At 44.5% G+C, this 21,616-nt stretch overlaps 1 protein-coding gene across 7 annotated transcripts in view; it reads right to left on the bottom strand.

The window, feature by feature from the left end:
* Window positions 1–338: 338 nt before the first annotated feature.
* The window catches only part of kcnc2 (potassium voltage-gated channel, Shaw-related subfamily, member 2), a 43,010-nt gene continuing 21,732 nt past the window's right edge, over window positions 339–21,616 (bottom strand). Inside the window, exons 2-6 of one of the 7 annotated variants that reach the window (XR_004766199.1) lie at window positions 6,544–7,480; window positions 5,736–5,909; window positions 4,060–4,138; window positions 2,023–2,124; window positions 339–918 (exon numbers count right to left, since the gene is read on the bottom strand). Coding sequence is in view for 5 of the 7 variants with exons in the window: in XM_035426538.1 (XP_035282429.1) it covers window positions 3,015–3,151; window positions 5,736–5,909; window positions 6,544–7,480 (1,248 nt within the window). In the remaining 2 variants the exon portion in view is untranslated. Of the gene's footprint in view, window positions 3,152–4,059; window positions 4,139–5,735; window positions 5,910–6,543; window positions 7,481–21,616 lie in introns of all 7 variants that reach the window. The other 6 variants (XR_004766198.1, XM_035426539.1, XM_035426542.1 and 3 more) reach the window with 6 other exon arrangements.

The raw sequence follows: 21,616 nt of genomic DNA on the forward strand, positions 1-21,616 counted from the left end.
TGTCTGCTACAGGGATACTAATGTCAAAAGTTTCCTGGTGTAATTAGGGGAAGAATTTTATTTATCAAAGTCCCTTTGACTGTGTGAAGATTAAATATAGGACATGAATCCAACAAAATATGTATGTAGTCCAGATGACACGATGAGAAACCTCCTTTTAAGTATGCGCGTTTCCTTCTATTCTGCCAGTCAGCCACGAACATTCTTATCTTCTGAAGGCAGAGGTAAAATCTGGAAACCAACACCATATTCCTGCTCCTTTATCTGTAGTGTATTGTAGTGGCTACTGCGTAATGGAAAGCAAAACAGTAATGAATCCACCAGAATACTAAAGAAAATAAAAGTATCGACTATTTGTCACATTTATTAATCTTTAGCACATATTTTTTTCCCCCCTGTCTATGGATTTATAGATTTACAGATAAACCATTTGTCCAGATCTATCTTGGCTTTAAATGTTTTAATACACTTATTGCAGGGATTCCGTGGATGGCAAAGAGTTATAGACATATGGGTGTCACACGTAAGATCCACAAAGACTTTGTTCCTCTTTCCTTTAGAAGACTGCGTGAGAAGAGTTTGTTTCCTCACGTGCCTTGAGTTAATATATACAAATATATATTTAATCCTTGTGTTCAGGGTGTGTGTCCATTGTGGCCACAATAGCAACAGTAGTTTCTTTTTTTTTTTTTAATTCCCCCAGCCCAGTGATCCCAACGTTCCTCGGAACTCTGGGAATTCCTCAGAATTCTGAAGGAACTTCCTCTGACAGTTGTCCAGTCAACAGCTGTAGTTATCCAGTGTCCACTGTGTTGTTTTAATCCATGAGTAATGCTGTTCTGTGCTGTGGCCAAAGACAGCAGCAGCAGCTTTTCCCACAAGTTCCATCAGCAATAATATTTCTCCAAAACAAAATATCTGTGAACATGTTGAAAAAAAAAATATATATTGCCCTCATTTCTAAATATCAGAAATGTTTCTGCGGGAATATTCATTGTATATTACAAAGACGGTCATGCAGATTCATGCTACAGAACACGATTACACATATATACAGGCATTGATTAATACAAAGGTAACATATATTTTTATATTTCATTTTTTCTGTGTATGCATATGCTTTCCCCATTAGCTTTATCATTACACTGGGGGTGGCCCAACAAATTGATAAAAATATATTTTTATGGTTCTAGATTAGTCCCATTAAGAATACTTTAAAAATATTGATTTATTGGCTATAACTGGTTTTTAATTTTTATTTTCACGAGATATAAATCAATTTAAACTAACTTTTCCTTTAAGAAAATAAAAAAGAAAAATACATTTTATTTAAATTTTTTTATTACCAATCAATATTTTTTTCTATATCAGTTCTTAATGGTACTAATATAACGCCATATCTTTGTATCTATTTGGTGTATACTGTATGCCTTTTCACACTAATTAACAGTATTTACAGTAAGTGTGTGTGTCTGTGCGCGTGTTGTGCCTGTGACAGTCAACTGTACAGTCACACCTCAATGTGTGCCAGTTGCTTAGCAACCATGCTATTGTTGCCATAGGTAATGGGTGAGATGCATTTCTGGAACCAGCAAGATCATACTATGTGTGACCCACCTGTTAGAATCTACTCACGTAAATAGCAATTTACCTGTGTAGGTGTGTCTGTCAAGATCAGTAAAATGGCCCTTCTTGTTTCTCGGCAACTCATCCCTACTGAGTGCTACAAACAACCCATAATGCACTAGATCCCAAAGCATAATGTGTGTGTGTGTGTTTAACCTTGAATTTTTTTTTCTTTACAAAAAAGAGGTCAAACTTTACGGTGAATTACTTATTTAAATTACATAAGAACGCACTCTGTACATTCTGTCAACACTTAATGTACTGAAACCCACTTTTGAAACTGCAATTCGGCCACAATATTGCCAAATGACCCCCTGGGCATACAAACAAAATGCAGTTAATTTGCCTACTGAGATCTGTGATGAGTTTCAATGCAAGCCATAGAGATGACATTACCTTTTATAGCATCTTGACGAAGCCTTCCAGTCCATTAAGAAAGAGTGCTGCTCTCAGCTTGTATGCAACCAGTAAAGACAACGTCTTTGCAGTTCTCTGCACCTAGACAACCGGAGACAGCTCAGTTTTTTGGCCATGTGGTGACAGTTTGGGCAAAGAAAAGAAGAAAAAAAACCAGCAGCGAGGGAGGAGCTCAGCCACATGCACAGGAGGGACAGTCCGCTGGGGCATTCCCAATGCTGTCCTGTCTTTGCAGCAGACAGCGCACGCACACGCACATACACACACACACACAGGTCCAGTGCACATTCCATGTCCGAGAAACGGGGTTTCCTTTTTGTTTTTTTGTTCGTTTTTTTTTTTTTTGTTTTTTTGCTTTGCTTATAACATTGCTGTAAGACGATGACACAGGATGATCCATGCAAAGATGTGACCAAGGCCCGGTGGTTTGCGTGGTGGGGGGGGGGGGAGGGGCGTGGCACGTGAATCAAGACAAGGCTCCAGACATCTCCAGGAGGGAGGGGGGGGGAGGATGGGATAACAGTCATTGACGTGAGGTCCAAAGGGGGGGGTGATTATATGGTTTGGAAGCACATAATCTCATTTAAATAGGGCTGCGTAAATAATCTCCCTGATTTTAAAACACTGTTATTAAACTTTATATGGCCATGTGGAAAAGCCATTAATTGTCCTACTTATTGCTATTGAGAAGCTACCATTATTAAGGGACGATTGCTAACCAAAAAAGGAAGCGCTACTCTCCTCACTAGTCAAAGATGGGCGGGGTTTTGTCCATTGGGGGGGGAAAAAACAGATTGGCTCCTCGTGTCCTGCTACAGTTTTAACACCATACGCAAATTCGTATCGCACCGTCGGCACGCCAAACGTAATTCTGCGGGGCGCAGGCAGTCCCTCTGCTGAATTCGAGGGGGGGAGGAGAGACGGCCCGTATGGAAGATGAGGGAGAGGCGGGGGGGGCGTGGGGCCTGGCCTCACAGGATTGATGGGATGGGAGAGCGAGAGCGCCTCATTGGACAGGGCGAGTTGTAGGGCGATGTCACCGGAGACAGCCTCAGGGCGCTGCCGGCCAGGCCTGCTATGTTGCTTAAGCTCCTGGATTTCTCGTAGCCTTCAAACGCAGGGGGAGAAGTGCACAAGACAAAACAAAACAAAAACAAAAAAAAAAAACGAGGGTGAGTCGCCATCGGCCAATCAGCAGTCAAGAACAAGACAAGACACGGACATGTGATGGGAAGTAACAGAGGGGTCATGCACAGCTCTGGGTTCCACGGTGCTTAACGAGCAGGAGTCCATTCGTGAAAATGCAAAGGGTCATACGTGATTGAAAACATCTTTGAGGATTTTTGCAAATTTACTGTACAAAAGACCAACTTGGCTAGATTACATTTTCTGTCATTGTGAAAAGTCTAGATAGAAAAAAGAACTCGAATTTCCCTTTATTTTCACGATGAATGAAAAATCACTTCATCTTGAATGATACATAAGAATGAATATCTTCAACTCATGTTTTGCATAAAATTACTCATTTCGTAATTGAATTTGGTGATAATACAACTGCTGCATTGCAAAAACCTATAATACTCAAAATCTAACTAGTGAATGTTATTTAATACGGTATTCTACCTCTTGATAAATGCACTTTCTGCTGTTCTTTATGAAAGATATTGATGGTTCAGGCATTTAAAACCGTGCATGTGTTAATTACTGCACAAACAATGCATTTTCATTCAATTAAAAACAGGTGTTGCCAGTATTCAACCGTTATCTGACCACATCATTCTGTTTTCATTGTTCATTTTTATAAACACTTTGGGGGGGGGGGGGGGTGAAAAAACATTAGCATTTAACAAAAGCAATGCAGGTTTAACAGAGTTTAAATCTGCTGTGTTTTAGTGCAAACATCTTACTCCGTTCTAAAAACTCAGTCAGGACGTGATTATTCGTCAAGAATAATACCGCGTTTTAACACCACACGAAAAAGCCGTGGTGCTAAAAAGCACCTGTGGAGTGCTCTACCTGAAGGGTTAACAGTCCATATCGGCTGCAGCCCTTCTCAACGGGGAGACAAAGTTGGCATTACTTATGTCCCCTTCACCTGCAAAGGACCACAGAGTGAGCAGAGGCCGCGATGGCACGCGGGCGCACCTGGAATTATATTCATTTTTATTAATTAATAATAATAATAAATTTATTTTATTTAGCGCTTTTCATGAACTCAAAGACACTTGAATGTTTTGTATTTTAAGCTTGTTCAAGCACTTTGGTCAACTGCGGTTGTTGTAAATGTGCCATATAAGTAAAACTTGACTTGACTTCGACTTGGAGGGTCTGTGTCTCCCGAAGCCACCTGGGATTTAGGGTCGCTCCGCGCGGTGCCTGTTGGGTCATCGCTAACCAGTTACAGGCATTTAGCAGACGCTCCTATCCAGAGCGATTTACACAACTCTTTACACACAGCATTTATATCTATTTATACTGCTGGATATATCTGCTGACCCCTGGACTTTCCACCTCTGAATTTCACTTCGCTCTTATCTTAGCTGGGGAAATCCAGTGTCCTTCACAACTCATTGGAGGTTTATTGCGTTTGAATGTCCCACTCTACGCTCAGCGAGATCATTGGATTCAGATCACAGGCTGGGAAAAGGGTATTAGGTTCTCACTATAAGCAATTATCTTGTAGCTTAATGGGGTCCCATATTACAGCGTAGATTAATTGCTATGATAATGAAGATAAAAGTTCAACTGCCATGTGATACGAATGCATATCTTAACTTGCATAAAATAGTAAAGCAGCTTTTCTTAACAAAAAATATCCCAAAACTCGCCTGCAGTTGTTCAGTAATTCAGGATCAGGTTCAGTTGTTCAGGATTTTTTGAAAATGAAGCTGCTGGTAAATGTAGGCTAATCCAAGCCTGCTGTTGCGCTTAGTGTTATACAAGTACGCTAAACAAAATAAAATCTGTTCTGGCATGGGAAATATTTGTATAGGTTTTAGTTACTATAACTAGAGTAGGTTTTAGTTATTTATTTTCCGGCTAAGTACTTTGGTTAATACAGGCCACAGTAAGGAGTGAGGTAAATACTGGGTCTAATCTAGTTAAGTAAATTCCCAGCAGCCCACGGTCTCTCAGGTGTAGGAGAGGGACAGAGGCGGAGAGGTGTAGGAGAGGGACTGAGAGGCGGAGAGAGGTGTAGGAGAGGGACAGAGGTGGAGAAAGGTGTAGGAGAGGGACTGAGAGGTGGGGAGAGGTGTAGGAGAGGGACAGAGAGGTGGAGAGAGGTGTAAGAGAGGGACTGAGTGGTGGAGAGAGGTGTAGGAGAGGGACTGAGTGGTGGAGAGAGGTGTAAGAGAGGGACAGAGTGGTGGAGAGAGGTGTAAGAGAGGGACAGAGTGGTGGAGAGAGGTGTAAGAGAGCGACTGAGTGGTGGAGAGAGGTGTAGGAGAGGGGCGGAGAGAGGCTGAGAGGTGTAGGAGAGGGACTGAGAGGTGGAGAGAGGTGTAGGAGAGGGACTGAGAGGTGGAGAGAGGTGTAGGAGAGGGACTGAGAGGTGTAGGAGAGGGACTGAGAGATGGAGAGAGGTGTAGGAGAGGGACTGAGAGGCAGAGAGAGGTGTAGGAGAGGGACTGAGAGGTGGAGAGAGGTGTAGGAGAGGACCGAGAGGCGGAGAGAGAGGGGACGGGGCGCACCTGTTTTGCGGACGCCCCCGTCGGTGGAGCAGGTGTAGTCGCTGGCCGCCAGCAGGAAGCAGGTGCCCCCGGCGCTCCTCCGGATCCTGTCGCGCGTGCTGGACCTCCGCAGGGGATTGCAGTCCTCCGGGGAGAGGGTGAGGTCACTTCCCCCGCTGCAGTCGCCTGAAAGCACTGCTCCGGGGTGGCGGGTCGGGGAGGGTTGGCGGGGGAGTTAGAGACAATGCACGACACACACATCAAACATTCACATCAAGCGTGTGCTACAGCCATAGGGCGTACAGAAACACACTCACAAGAGGGGGGGGGGGAGCTTAAAGGTCACTTAGAGACTCAAAATAGACACGGTCTCTGGGGTCAAGGTGTGAATCATGATGCGCTGAGATTGGCACCACGGATGGGACACTGCTGTTGAACCCTCGAGTGCTGTCCCTCAGTGGTTTAAAAAAACAAACCACAGTTTAAAGTACTCCGGCACCATCTTTGGTACAAATAAATGATGAAAATAATATCTGATTTTTGAGTGCTGCACCCAAAGTTACACAAACACACACTATGCACTACACACACACACACACACACACACACGCGCGCACACGTTGTCTGTATCCCTCTCAATCTTCCACACCCACGTGCAAAGTTTCGGGAGCATTATTTGCATCCCGGAATAATTACTACATGCAGCTGGTTATATTCAGATCTATTCAGGCTGCAAAACAAAAGGGGAAACACCCTGCCATTAAAAGCATACAATACAACCCGGCACGCTAACCCACTACGCCACACAGCAGCTGCTGCCGCTGCTCACCCGATCTGTTGCGTTCCAGCACCCTGTTCCCCCGGTTGCCCAGGCAGGGGTCCACCTGGGTGCTGTTGCAGGTGAGGTTGAGCTCCGCGTGGCCGTAGGTGGGGGACCCCGCCTGCGGGCCCTGGGGGATATGCTTCTTCCTCTTCTTGGGCAGCTTCTGCTTGGCCATGGCCAGCGAGTAGTACATCCCGAAGTTGTTGACGATGACGGGCACGGGCATGGCGATGGTCAGCACCCCAGCCAGGGCGCACAGGGCGCCCACCAGCATGCCCGTCCAGGTCTTGGGGTACATGTCGCCGTAGCCCAGCGTGGTCATGGTGACCACCGCCCACCAGAAGCCGATGGGGATGTTCTTGAACTCGGTGTGCTTGCTGGCGGTGGGGTCGGTGGGGCTGGCCCCGACGCGCTCGGCGTAGTAGATCATGGTGGCGAAGATGAGCACGCCCAGGGCGAGGAAGATGATGAGGAGGAGGAACTCGTTGATGCTGGCGCGGAGCGTGTGGCCCAGCACGCGGAGACCCACAAAATGGCGGGTGAGCTTGAAGATGCGCAGGATCCGCACGAATCGCACCACACGCAGGAAGCCCAGCACGTCCTTGGCGGCCTTGGAGGAGAGCCCGCTCAGCCCCACCTCCAGGTAGAAGGGCAGGATGGCCACGAAGTCGATGATGTTCAGCACGCTCTTGACGAACTCCAGCTTGTCCGGGCTGAAGGTCACCCGCACCAGGAACTCGATGGTGAACCAGAGGACGCAGACGCCCTCCACGTAGGTGAGCGCCGGGTCCGTCTCGATCTCGTAGTGCGGGCCGGGGTCCGGCTGGCTGTCGTTGCGCGACGCGTCCGTCTTGTTGACGATGGTGTTGAAGGCCTCGTGCGTCTCCAGGCAGAAGGTGGTGATGGAGACGAGGATGAAGAACAAGGAGGCGAAGGCCACAAACTGCAAGAGGAGAGAGGGGCAGAGCCAGCTGTTTAGACAGGCAGGCATATATTATGGAGCACCCATCCAGTAAACTGCTTAGGTTGATCTATATTCTTGGTTTATTTAATCAAGCACGTTTCTGGGGTTCTCTTGTTCCATAGGATCCATATTTCAAAGCACGCACACAATCAGTCTGTCTCTCACATTCACTCACACATTACATTACATTACATTACAGGCATTTAGCAGATGCTCTTATCCAGAGCGACGTACAACAAGTGCACACACCCATGCTCACATACTTTTTCAGTATGCGTAAAGAAATCTGTGGAGAAAGACTGGTGCAATGGTTCAAGTTCAGGTAATTTATTATTATATTTTATTATAAAAGATCTTCGTGGAGAGGTCAGACATAAGCTTACTTATGTTTGTGACCAGATTTGTACAATGTATCACAGCCTAAGAGATCCTCTGGAAAACAGAAATGAGAGAACTTGATTATCTTCCTGTGTAGTGAGTCCTCCCAGTTCTTGATTCAAAAATCAACATTCAGCAATTAGATGACCAAGCAACTTGGTACACTCCCACCTACTGATCCCCTGTCAATAATTATAGACTGAATACCACAACAACTTGACTCTGAACTCAGTCACTCATCATGGCAGATTAGCATCTGCTCATCCATCAGAGTACACACCCTTCTGTCACACCATTGAGAAGAAATCGGATGGTCATGCAGTTGTGAAACAGAACCACAGAGATCATAATAAGGTTATGGAACGATGATAACATCTGAATTTGATTTTTGTAAAAAGCCCTGCCTTGTACGTTCCTAAATGCTGAAGAAAAGAAGACCTAGAGGAAATTCTGGCATGGTTCCAGCCTGGCTGGAAGCAGATCCAGCTGGTTTTAAGCTGGTTTGGAGATGGTCAAGCTTGGCGACAAGATGGTTGAGAGAGCAACAAAGCTGGCAAGACCATGTCCAGCTGGTGGGCCAGCTTGGTACAGACAGCAGACCATCACCAAATCCAGATGGAGTCCAGATGGAGTCCAGCTGGAGCAGAAGCTGGTTCCTGCTAGATTCCATCTTAGGCTGGTGGCTGGAATTTCTGACAGGGAAACGTTGCCAATGTGTACAATCGCCAAAGAATTCACCCTCCCACCCAACCATTCAACTTAATCAAATGACATTGACATTTTGCTGTGTGTGTCATGAGACTAAAACTCAAGATTTTTATTTGAAGCAGTGTTGGTGTATTTTTAATCAAAGCTCTCTTTGATGCTCCTTCTGACGACGGCTGTCCTTTATTAAGGACTTGAACTAAGTCTGAGCTCCAGAAGCCAAGTTTCTCACACTGCATTCTTGCGATGTAGGTCATTCTACCCCAATGGGGTAAGCCAGCGATCTCACAAAGTGTGCTAACAAGGCGCCTCTTTTGATGTACCATAAATGCTTTTCTTTTTTCTTTTTTTTTTCTTTTTATTTTTATTTTTTAGAAAGTTCCAGCAAGCAGCTAGCTCATGCAGGTAAAAACCTGCAAACACTTTTGACTGGACAAACCGTTGTGACACCTGTGCAATTCACACTCACTGCAGCTTGTATAATTGTATAATCATACATAATTGGGTTTTTTATTTGAATTTAGACAGTACAATTTTTCACTGCTTCTTGTACTGTGGGAAGTGGTGGGCAGTGAGAACCCCTATAAAAGTCAACAGCACAAGTACATTAACAAGTGCTAATGAGCATGCAATTTGTATGTGAAAAGGCTAGGAGAAGAACTCAAGGAGCTTGATGACCCACCAGGCTGGGATGACATTGCTACCTGGAGTACAGGACTGCCTGGTGAGATGCAAGTGGAGTCAACTTGGCTTGGAGCCAACCCACAGCAAATATTATGGCCTATATGCATCTATGAAGTCCCTATCTTGTTAGATGAGGGCTAAGCAGGAAGGGTTTGCCGCTTTCTTTAAAGGTGACTTGGTTTACTACAAAGCCTCACCAGTACCACACACTGTCAACAGAAGCAAAAAAAGCATTTGAAGAGTCGGTTTTTTGGAATTTATTTTATTTTTTTTTTCAAAATTCTAAGTCAGAGTTCTAGAACTCTCTTGATTTCTATTAGCAGTAGTGATTGTTACATCAGCATTAAAATGTTCAGTTAAGAACATTCCAATCACATATTTGTCATCTTGCTCCATAAATGGTTTAGCATTAAGCAGACATTCTTACCCAGAGAAATTTTTCACAGCTTACATTATTTGTTTTTCATACAGTCCATTTTACACTAGTAATATTTTACTGAAGAGATTTAGTACTGAAGCAAAGTACCGTTGCTCAAGGGTATAATGACAGTGCCCCACTTGGGAATCATACCAACAAATCTACACATGCATGCCCAGTTTGCATATTACTCGGACACAGCGCCACACCAAAGAATTAAAATTACAATACTAAGGATCGGAAGATCTTCAAGGCAACTTCGGCAAGAAATGCCATCAAAACAGGGAGATAATTAAGGGCAGCAGAGACCGTATTTACTGAGTAATGTATATAGTATTGTCTCGTAATGCATCTATGTATGTATTCACATACACAGCCAAGTCGAAACATCAGTCTTATTTAAATAAACGTGCTTTATTTTCTATGAGTTCTTCAGTGTCTATTTTTGGTAGTCTCTCTGAAGAGCCCGGGTATATATATTTTTAGTTACATGCACTGTCCCATACTGAGAGCACCTTCTGTCTTTTATAAGATTTGGCTTATAAAAGAGAGTCTCTGTTTCACGCATGTGGTGGATCTTTGTATGCATGGGGCAGCTTGCCATGAAAGTCCTTGAAATTTCCTGACCGTGAGCCATGCAGCATTTCTCAGTTGGTATTCTCGTCAGACGAATGTTCACCGAATGCATAAATCAGCCATGGAGCTTCATGGGAACTTCAATCAGAAGCCTGTCAGTACGATATCCTTTGATTCAGGGCAGACTCTCAGGTGAAATTGCACGAGTAGAGGAAAATAAATGTGTTTATTGGTTATAGCAAAGGCACAAACAACTGACACGAGAGTTTAATCTCTATATACAGATTGACGGATTAGGTTTTCCAATGGAAAAAATAACATTTTTTTTCCCACTTGAGTGTTAACTACTGTTTGTTAACGCAGTCCAAAAACCAGCAGGTTAGGTTAATTGGAGATGCTAAATTGCCCCTAGGTACGAGTGTGTGAGTGAAGGATGTGTGTGCCCTGCGATAGACTAGCAGCCTGTCCATTGTGTATTCCTGCTTCTCGCCCAATGCATGCTGGGATAGGCTGCAGCACCCCTTGCGACTCAGGATAAGCAGGTATAGATAATGGATGGACGGATGGATATTCATTGTGAAAGGATGTCTCAGACAAGGTAGACACATGGGGTGGCACGGTGGCACAGTGGTTAACACTGTTCCCTCGCAAGAGGGAGGTTGCAGGTTTCAGTCCTGGCCGGGCCAGATCATGGAGTCTGTCTCTTCTCCCCATGTTTGCGTGGGTTTCCTCCTTCACCGAACAACATTCATTGCCTCTGATCAAGGCGCTGGCCTCTAGACCTGGCATTGCTAAGTAACCAGGATGGGTCAAATGCAGAGGACAAATTGCCCCCACGGGGTTCAACAAAGTGTATCTTACCTCGGGTGTGACATGCTAAATAGGTGTCAGGTAATTCCTGGTCATCTGGCAGTCACTGGCACAATTGCATTGTCTGCGCGCGTGCATGCAAAGCACGACCTTCCGTCGAATCCAGGGGGGCTGAATGCATAAATATAAACGATGGGCTTTGGCTCTGCTCCACAGAAGACCCCTCACGGTCACCACACTCCTGCTACACCACTGAAACAGCGCTGCACCCCATCCAACCAATCAGCACGTCTTTATCCACCCCTCCCGACCAATCGGCACCTCTTCATCCACCCCTCCCGACCAATCGGCACCTCTTCATCCACCCCTCCCGACCAATCGGCACCTCTTTATCCACCCCCCTTCTCTTCAGGCCCGACCATCTGTTTGACACGTTTCGTTTTAAATGGAAATCATCTCCGAGCATCCTTTTCGTGGAGAGCATCCCCTGATGCTCGCGATATAGACTCCCATGTTCTCTTGGCTCGAGCTCCTGACAAACATCCAACACTCCGTCGTTCCAGCTCCTGCTCCAGCGACGTCATCGCCCGACAAGAGGATGCCAGTACTACCGACAGGCCTGGATCCCATCCCAGTTTGTTATGTTGCTAAATTTAGAATCATATGCAGGAGCACCCTCAACTGTAAATGTGTGTGGGCACCTGTTGGCCAGATGTCACAGTGTGTATTCAAAACTCGCAATAAAATCTCCAAAAGGCTTTTAATAACCTTTTTTTTTATCGAGAATATACAGTCATTTAGGAGCAACTTCTAAAAGGATTTGTATTATGTGTAAAATACCTGCCATGGTGGATATTTATTATCGATCCTAATATAGTCAACCCTAGTATAACCACTGTCTTTATCAAAGGTCTCACAGTAAATATGTCTTCCTCTCCCCTCTCTCTCTCTCTCTCTCTCCCTCTTTGCCTCTTTCTCTCTCTCTCTCTCTCTCATGTCCAAATCATTAGAAAAGAATCACCCGGGAACCCCTTTTAAATATGCAGCTTCTGGCAACCAACCAGACGTAAGATTTAAAAATAGCGTATCAAAAGTAAGCCAGGCTTACTTTAATTTGAATAATTAATTCTCGACGTAAACGAGAGGGATAAGCGAATGCGTCTGAACCCTCGCCAGGCGCGGTATCGTTCGTCCTCGAGCGTTGCAGAGGAGCGCGGGCGGAAGGAAGTCTCATTGACAAGCACGACGTCCCTCCTGACATCACTCGGTCTAAAAATAGCACGCCGCTTCGCTGACTGTGCCCAACCACTTAAGTTTGACTGACTGATGGAATTCCCCTCAAGGGTAAGGGAAGAGTGGGCGGGAATCAAACACAGACAAAAGTGACACGCCCAGGTCACCCTGGGTACCCAAATCCCGCACCACCCCCCCCACCCCCCATCCCATCCACCCAACAACGGTTAGTTCACTGTCAAAAGCGTCTCATTGGGTGACAGCTTAGACTAGGGCTGCCCAACCATGTTCCTAGATGTCTACCATCCTGTACGTTTTCACTCCAAACCTAACAAAGCACAGCTCATTCAACAGCTAGAGCAGGGCTGCCCAACCCCGTTGCTGGAGATCTACCATCCTGTAGGCTTTCACTCCAACCCTAACATTACTATAGCCATTACAATTCTTCAATATGTATTTCATTTCAAAAGATGCATGGCTCTAAAATTCACATAATATGGCATGGAACCAGCAAAATCATGCCAGGAATATCATATAAAACATATTGTGGATATGTGGGTATGAATTATTGTGACATCATGCGCTTCCACACTGAATCCTCTGACTTCCACAACACAAAGAGGCTGCAGCGGCTTTGATATGCTCATGGTGTGGTTCGCGCTCAGCCAGTAGCCTTTCGCATGAGCTTCAAACATCGGAGGAACCGTTTGAACGAGGGGATCGGACTGCAGACGTGCTTCCTCCCGTTTTTTTTTCCTTTTTTTCATTCTCGCTGCTACTCTCCCCCCGCCGCGACGAATGTTCGCTTTTAGCCGTGGGCAACACCCACCGTCAGATACAAACAGATCAGAGAAGACGGCGGCGCTATTTCCGTCGCTCCTGCGACTTAAAGGAACGGAGAGGGATCTGATCGTGCTTAAACGTGTGCTGTGTTAAGATTTGGCCCGTTCCCTTTGAAAGCAAGGGCTCGTTAGGCCGGGGAATAAGCCTAGAGACATGGGCATCTGCTTCAGGCTAACAGCTCAGCACACGCAGTGAAAATGTCATGGGCAATAATGAAGCGGAACCTGGGGCAGTACCGTGAGGCCCCTTTTCGAAAAGCTTTCATTTTAGAAGATGTCATTTTCAGAGAGAAACAATGGCATGGAACGATTTGTATTCAAGGGATTAAAATAAATACTCATATTTTCCATTATTTTCGGTTTTGAAAAATCCCCATAAGCATTTGAAACTAGGTCACCTCAAATTATCGAGTTAGCTAATGACAATTTATGTAAATTGTAAAATGTGTTTCAACATTGCTTGCTCTGGGTCCGGAGTCCTGTACTGCACTCTTCTTCCTTCCTGTAGTTCATAGATAGCAGAGTTTTGCAGTACCACCAAAAACCCAAAATGAAGCCATTGAACTCTTCTTCGGCCAGTGTCTCATCCAGTAATAAACAGCACCTGAATTTTCAGCACAGGCGTTCCTCCTGCCTACATCGGGCCTGTCTTACAGGCACAGACTTCAGTGCCTTTTGGGCTCAATTAGCAAAATGTTCCACAGTCTGCTCAAACCGAAAGTTCTGCGCTGTGTTTGTCCTCTAAGTAGGAGGATACGTATTTGATATGCAGCACACTGTCACGGGTAATAAAACAGCAGCAGCAGCAGTAGCAGCAGAAAATAAATAACCTATTCAAATGGACTGCATTTTCTATTCTATTCACTACTGTTTTGGTTCCTTTGAGTCATAAATAATTAGCCAAACCCATCATCGTTCTCCTTGGACATAATCATTGTAAGTGTAGTTGATTAAAACAAAAACCTAAACAATTGTGTCTGTGTAAGGCAGGAAAAACAAACAAAGCAAAACAAAAAAAAAAAAACATTAAAAAAGCATCAGAATTGATATTGAATTCATATTATCCGAGCGAGGAGGTTGGCTCGAATGTATCGGGGATTGTAATTGATGAAAGAACCGCACTGATTAACTGTCGCGCCCCCTAGGTGAGGAACCGCCGGTCCTTCAGTCGCGAGAGCCCTTCAGCTCCTCAGCTAGCAGTCAATTACCTACTTTACTTAACGAGAGTCGCTACGCGGCAGCCAGGATGGGAATCCCTGTCACACGCGGGCCTGGTTCATAAAACCATGGTGCGTAATGAGCGTTTCGTAGTTTCCAGGGCAATGTCACCGGTTGCAGTATGGAATAGACTCAAGGCTCTGAGTTAATATGACTTATAAACAGTGAAATGTCTACTGGAGCTCATTGCCATGCTTCAGTCAGGATGGATGATGATTATTTTTTTTGTACATCATGCCTAACTCAGAATTGATGTTAAAAGCTGTGCAGGTGTTTTAGAGGGAAACTTTTTACTTTTTTATGCTGGTACAGCTGCCTCGTCTCTCAGGAAATCTCTGCACTAGTGTTTATAAATGGATTAGTTGAGTATTAATGGGGTGCAATGCAGTGAGTAGCACTTTTGCCGCACGGCAAGTAGGTCCTGGGTTCGAGTCTCAGCCAGGGCCCTTCTGTGTGGGGTTTGGATGTTCTGTCCATGTCTGTGTGCGAGATTATTTTGGAATTTGAGAAGGGTCAATGCACGTAAAGCAGTTATTGTATGTTGCTTTGGATAAAAGCATTTGCCAAATAAATGCAATGTAATGTAAAGTGTGGGGTGTAATCAGTCCCAGCCTCCCATCATTAGACCATGAGAAGCAATCACTATACTGTAATCTGATCCCTTACTGGTCTTCCATGTGCACCGTGTACTTCATTGCAACGGCACTTCTCTGCAAGAACGCTCATTCTATGAGAACAAAACAGTCACAAGAATTGTAAACGGTAAATGGACTGCATTTATATAGCGCTTTTATCCAAAGCGCTTTACAATTGATGCCTCTCACTCACCAGAGCAGTTCGGGGTTAGGTGTCTTGCTCAGGGACACTTTGACACGCCCAGGGCGGGGATTGAACCGGCAACCCTCCGACTGCCAGACAACCGTTCTTACGTCCTGAGCTATGTCGCCCCAATTGTGTCACTTTCTTTGCACTAAAATGAGTTTGAATGAAAACGGCTCTTTCATCTAGCAGTTAACTTCAGAGAGCGACTCACAACCCGAACTCTGTGATGTGTGTCTCAACCAAATTTTTAAATAAATGTACATTTGATTTAACCTTGCAATATAATCCCAGTTCTGTGGTCCTCGCTTCTGTTGTGTTTTGCAAAGGGTTACTGGAAGTGAGCAGAGAGTTCGGTAAAAAACAAAAGATTTTACAGAGTGTGCGATCTGTCAACGAACTGATGAGTAGCAATACTCCATGTTCTCTGGGTTCTTATTAAAAATGATGGACTTTTTTTTTCAGTGAATATCAGAAGCTCCAGACTGCGGAGAGGGCCTGGGAGAGGGGAAGGGGGGGGGGGGGGTTGTGTGGAGTCAGACATCTACATCTGTCACCTCAGAGGAACTGAGACGAACTGAAGCGCAAGCAACACTCGCACACGTCAGACTTAAACCACCAAATGAGGAGCGAAGGGATTCTAGCTGTGACATCAGCAATCTTGCTGTGACATCAGCAGTCTTCGGGTTCTGAGCCAAGCAGCCATTTCCGAGCAGGCCACCATTTCTGAGCAGGTGGGCATTCATGAGCAGAGATCCATTTCTGAGCGGGATGAAATTTTTGAGCGAAAGGTGTTCACACAGGCTCCCTTAGGAACATTGCAGATGAAGAGGGGAAACTACATTATAACTTTTTTTTTTTTCTAACATAATACGGTAGTAACGCTGCAATAATTACAATCATTGCAACTGCAGTTGAACCGCAGTTATTTTTTGTAAGGGTACATTTCTAAAATATCCTTTACTGTGGACAACAACTAAAATATATTTTCAAAAAAAAAAATGCAAAAAGTGAACTGTCCCTTTAAGGGGGCGGAGACAAACCGCCGGGAAAGCCACGCCCTCACCCGAGCATCAGCTGAGCATTGGTGGAGTGCGTGCGACAGGCCGCCTCCTCAATTTCCCTCAGCCTCCAGATGACCTCATCGCATCTGCTTACTTTTCAGAACCCTAGATTTTTGACATTCTCATCCTTGCTTAGCAAGATTCTGTTGACACCCCCTGGTTGACTTGACAGTTCCGCAGTTCTTCATTTTCTCATTTCAATGAACCGAGCGGCTAATTTTTTTTTTCCTTTTTTTTTTTTTTTTTAGCATCGCTGTTTGCCAACAGAACTCTGAAGTTCTGCACATCACCCCGGGGTTGACTTACACAGACTCGGCTCGCTGAAACCTTACACGGCGGATGTGAAAACAAGCCAGGTCGCGGTGTTATAATTCCTCACCTCGGCGTGTCGTCAAATTTAGCGCTAATGACACTGCAGCAGACGCCGACGTTCCGGTGAGATCTAAGCTCGTGTGCATCCTAGGACACAGACGGCTTGATATCCATGAGCTTTCAAGGCTGGGGAGCACTTAATTTGCCATATCATGAATGTCTCATTAAAACTTAAAATAAATATATGCTGTGAGGCTTGAAAGATGGTTGGGGGAAAAAATACGGCCCGAAATATATTCTCTTTCTCTCTCTTCACTCACACACATGCACATGCACACAAGCGGAGGTGCACAGACCCATACACACATACACATGCACATGCACACAAGCAGAGGTGCACAGACCCATGCACATGCACACAAGCAGAGGTGCACAGACACACACACACACACCCATACACATGCACACAAGCAGAGGTGCACAGACACACACACACACGCACACACTGATTCATACATTACACATGCAAGCATGTGTACAGCTCCCCAGAGGTAGATGCAGATTGATCTTCCCTTTCTGTCTGTCATGTGACCGCACAGAGTTATTGTTTGCGAGTCCCCTGTTGAAACCAAAGCACTAAAGGTTCTCTTGATTGATGGGACAGGCAAGCAAAATACTTTTTGTGGCAGTGCAATCAAAACAAGGTATTTCCCCCCCACCCCCACCACCCCCCATGGTAAGTAGTATTTAACAACACTAAAAGAATGCACTACATTCATTACAAATGAATGCATATGCACAAGTCTGTGGTCAGTTAACCATTTCTTGGGTGATTCTGAGGTATGCTCAGAACCTGCACCTTACTGAGTGATCTATGGTGTGGGAGAGTTTCAGCTTCCTAATGGGATAGAGTGTGGGTGATACCACATTTTTGGCCAAGATATCTGGGCACTTTCTAGAGTTTGTGATTCCACTGACCTTAAAGAGACATCAAAGGTCCTCCACCCCCCCCCCCCACCCCCCCCCCACACACACACACACACACACTCCTGTTTTTCACTGTAGATGTGGTATTATTTCAACACAAGTATCTTTCTTTCTGATACCAAACCACACAGCTGGCGAGCCCAGCCAAAAAGCCTATAATTTTGGTCTCATCTGGACCGCAGCACCTGGTTCCAATCAAAGGTTCCAGTGCCATTTTGCGAACTCCAGGCGTGTGATATTGATTGCCCCAGACAGAGACTTGTGTCTGACTGGCCCCAGCCAGAAAGCCTATCGACACTGAGGCTACGACTCCTACACGGGTCACCTGATACGGACGTGAAATACTCTCCTATTAAAGCTGACGGTCTGCTCTTTATATTGCATATTCACCGTTTTATTTCAAAACCCATGTACAGAGGCAAAGATAATAATAATCATCATGTCACCGTATAATTATTATGCTTTGCAGCTGTAGCACATTACCTGTATTGTTAATGTTAATACAGCATTCTTAGTTGTGTTATCTTTGTCAAGGGTGTGAATGTTTATGGAGGGAACCATTCTGTCTCCATTTAGAACATTTGAAAAGTTTAAATTAAATCAAAGCATCAACACAACAAGATGTCAGCTGTTAGTCTGGCTGTGGAGAGCTCTCCGAAACTTCTCTCACAGTACAGGGAAGTGCTTCCATCGTTTATTGTCTTTTATCGAATGAGTGCAATTTTCAAAAAAATGAATATATGTACGATAAGAACGTTTCCATTCATATTATATTACTAAAATGGGCCTCAGTGATTGATGGCTGAGGATGACTTGTTTACACTGGCATTTCTGTACTCATTATTACTTTCCATTATACAGCATTTCCCTGACTTCACTGGTGATAGACGGAGGCTGGGAATGTAATTAATCCAATTCTGACTTAATCTAAGCAGTCTTAAGCATTCTGCTATGTAAAAATGCATTCATTAAACCAGAATACAGGCAAAAAAAAAAAGGGATTCAAAGAAATGATCTTTGTCTCTTTATGGGAAGATGTAATTACATCAGACCAAATGAAACCGTATGGAATAATCCCATGCCCTTAAGGAGTGTCCGCACATTTTCTGATGGTTGCTGACATCCTTCCCAGTGAAGTTTTTGCAAGGGCAGAACACATCTCCTGTAAGTGGAAAATTTCCTCTTTCTCTCATTTCTTATCTGTTAGGACGGAGGTCGGAGTGTGGCACAGTGGATAAGGAACTGCGCTTGTAACCGAAAGGTCGCAGGTTCGATTCCCGGGTAAGGACACTGCCGTTGTACCCTTGAGCAAGGTACTTAACCTGCATTGCTTCAGTATATATCCAGCTGTATAAATGGATACAAATGTAAAGTGCTATGTAAAAAAAAAAAAAAAAAAAAAAGTTGTGTAAGTCGCTCTGGATAAGAGCGTCTGCTAAATGCCTGTAATGTAATGTAATGTAATGTTAGTGGCCTGCAAGAAACATGGATGCCTGTCGCCTGTTGCCTGTCTTATCTGCCTGCTCTAGGTGATTAGGCTCATACCTCCAAAAAATGATGGGTAAACATAAAGAATGTTTGCCAAGCCCCCCCCCGCCCGGCAGGCACAAGCTGAACATGAAGTACTGAACAGTAAATCACACAAATTTCACAAGGACAAAAATAGTTACATTAACGCTGCCTGTTGGATGGGAATTCGCAGCCAGCCCACGTTAAACCGATAGTGGTAAACAAATGGAGCCTCTCGTACAAGTATTATTCTGGCCGGCGTGTGGAGTCCACAGTCCAAATATAAAACAAATATATAAACAGCATTTGAGTGGGATATAATTATTTAGGCTGTAAGACCCTGGATATAAAAACCGAACACATACAGTCTATGAATGGAATCCGCTTTGTCCTCTGAGTACCCTCTGCGTTACCCTTAGCAACACCTGACTGACCTTTGTCAACAAAGTAAAAATTTCTGGAGGATCTGGTCTGATGATTTTCTCCATTGATTTTCCCTGACAAGCTTTCTAAGTGTAAAAAAAAATGTTTTTTAAACTCTGAGCTACACTACCCTGAGTGATGTTCGGAAGAGAGCCTGAAGCCTATTAGTATAGGACCGGATTGGAAAAGCTGCTCTCGTGTCCTACTTAAACACCAAGGATGCTGTATAAAGGCTTAACTTCTGCTTGCTTGTTCATCCTGACTATTGAATATTTGGTGTTAATTTGGGGTATTGATTTCAAGGTCCTTCTTTCTCCAGTGACTGTACTAATGAGGCAAATTATAAACACAGGCTCTTTAGAATGCAGCAGACAGCAGTGCTGCATTTTAACACTAACAAGGTCTTTAATGTCCTAATGTAAGAGATTATGTCTGTTGAAACCAAGATTGCCATGCATATATCTTCATAAGAAAGGAAATTGCATAGGGTGTCACTGCCTGTTAATTTAATGTCAAGTATATGGTCAGATAAAACCTAATTTATGATATCTCTACAATATTTCACATAGAATTTCCATGATCGTTTACATTGTTTCTTTTCACCAGCTACATTCACAAGGATTGTTTGATAAAAAGGGTATTTTAGTCATCAAACCATGACTACATCAAACAAACACACTCACTTCAATACTTTGTGATTTTTAAATGAGTAATAGAAAAAGAATAATGCACAAAGCAATCAAGGGAAAGGATGACTTTGTTTTTTTTCTACCTGAAACTGTAGGTAATGAGACTATTCATGCCCACACAAAATTTTGATTCAGAATGCCTGTTTGCGTATTTAAAAGCATCAATGGGTGAAATACTGTAATATATTCTGTGAGCATAATCACTCAGAATTGCAATTCAAAGCGCATGCTTTCAGAGATCTTCACCATATGCTCTGCATGCAAATTTCTCTCTCTCTCTCTCTCTCTCTCTCTCTGCCCCCACTCTTTCTCTCCCTCTCTCCCCTGTCTCCTCCTCTCTCTCTCCCCCCTCCATCTCTCTTCCTCTGTCTCTCTCTCTCTCTCTCTCCTTGTCTGTCTCTCTCTCCCTCTGTCTCTCTGTCTTTCTCTCCCTCTCTCTCCCTCCCTCCCTCCCTCCCTTGTGAGACCGTGACCTTGGCTGGGGAAGGACAGAACAGGAGGAATCACCACTCTGGGGGGGGTTGTGGGGTTGGGGGGGGGGGGGGGACGCTGCCATTGATGAAGCGTTTTAGGAGATTCATTTCACATGTTTATTCAGGGGAACCATCCAACACTCATTGGGGATTTCACAGAGACGGCCGCGTCTGATTGGGTTACAGATGGATAGGCCTGGCAGCAGACACAAGGGCAAACAGCAGACTGGATCACTGGGCTAAATTCTCCGCTGCAGTTCTGGTAATATGAGCCGCGCCAGGCTTCCAGAACCGTCCAGTACTGCCATGCACACTATCATGCATCCAAATGCACAAGTGTACAACACAAATGCACACTCACATGCTCCCAAATGCACAAGTGCACAACGCAAATGCACACTCGCATGCTCCCAAATGCACAAGTGCACGCACGCAAATGCATTGTCCGGTTGGGACCACAAACCACACCTGTACAATTAATTTGAAATACACACAGTCTGGTCGAAAAACTGGGCAAACCTGACAACCCTTGAGACACATGATCAAAAGGGTTGTGAAGTGGCAACTGTGCCTTCACCGAGCTCTACCCTCTGTCTGTAACAGAGATCTCAATGTTACTCGCTGGATCTGATGCTGGAAACAAAATCTCTGCACTGCACAAGGTCACTATATCATTAGCCAGGACATCATTAGCACGCTTCTGATAGAAACTAATGGAACAAGGCCCATGACCACTGAGGAAGCACAGCACAGTCTCGCCGTTTCTCAAATCTAGCAGCAGTGAAAGTGATATTAATCTGGCCAAAACCGCTCAGCTGCTGGCTACCTTGCTAATTGGTTTATTATTACTTTAAGTTAGCAAGCCCACAAGGCTGAGCATTGATTTTTCTCATAGGATAGATAAGTGATATTGACAGTCGATTGAGGCACTTATCTCGCTCGCTAATTTTTTGATAATTGGAAATAAATTTATTC

The sequence above is a fragment of the Anguilla anguilla genome, chromosome 7, assembly GCF_013347855.1.
Source record: "Anguilla anguilla isolate fAngAng1 chromosome 7, fAngAng1.pri, whole genome shotgun sequence".
NCBI lineage: Eukaryota > Metazoa > Chordata > Actinopteri > Anguilliformes > Anguillidae > Anguilla > Anguilla anguilla.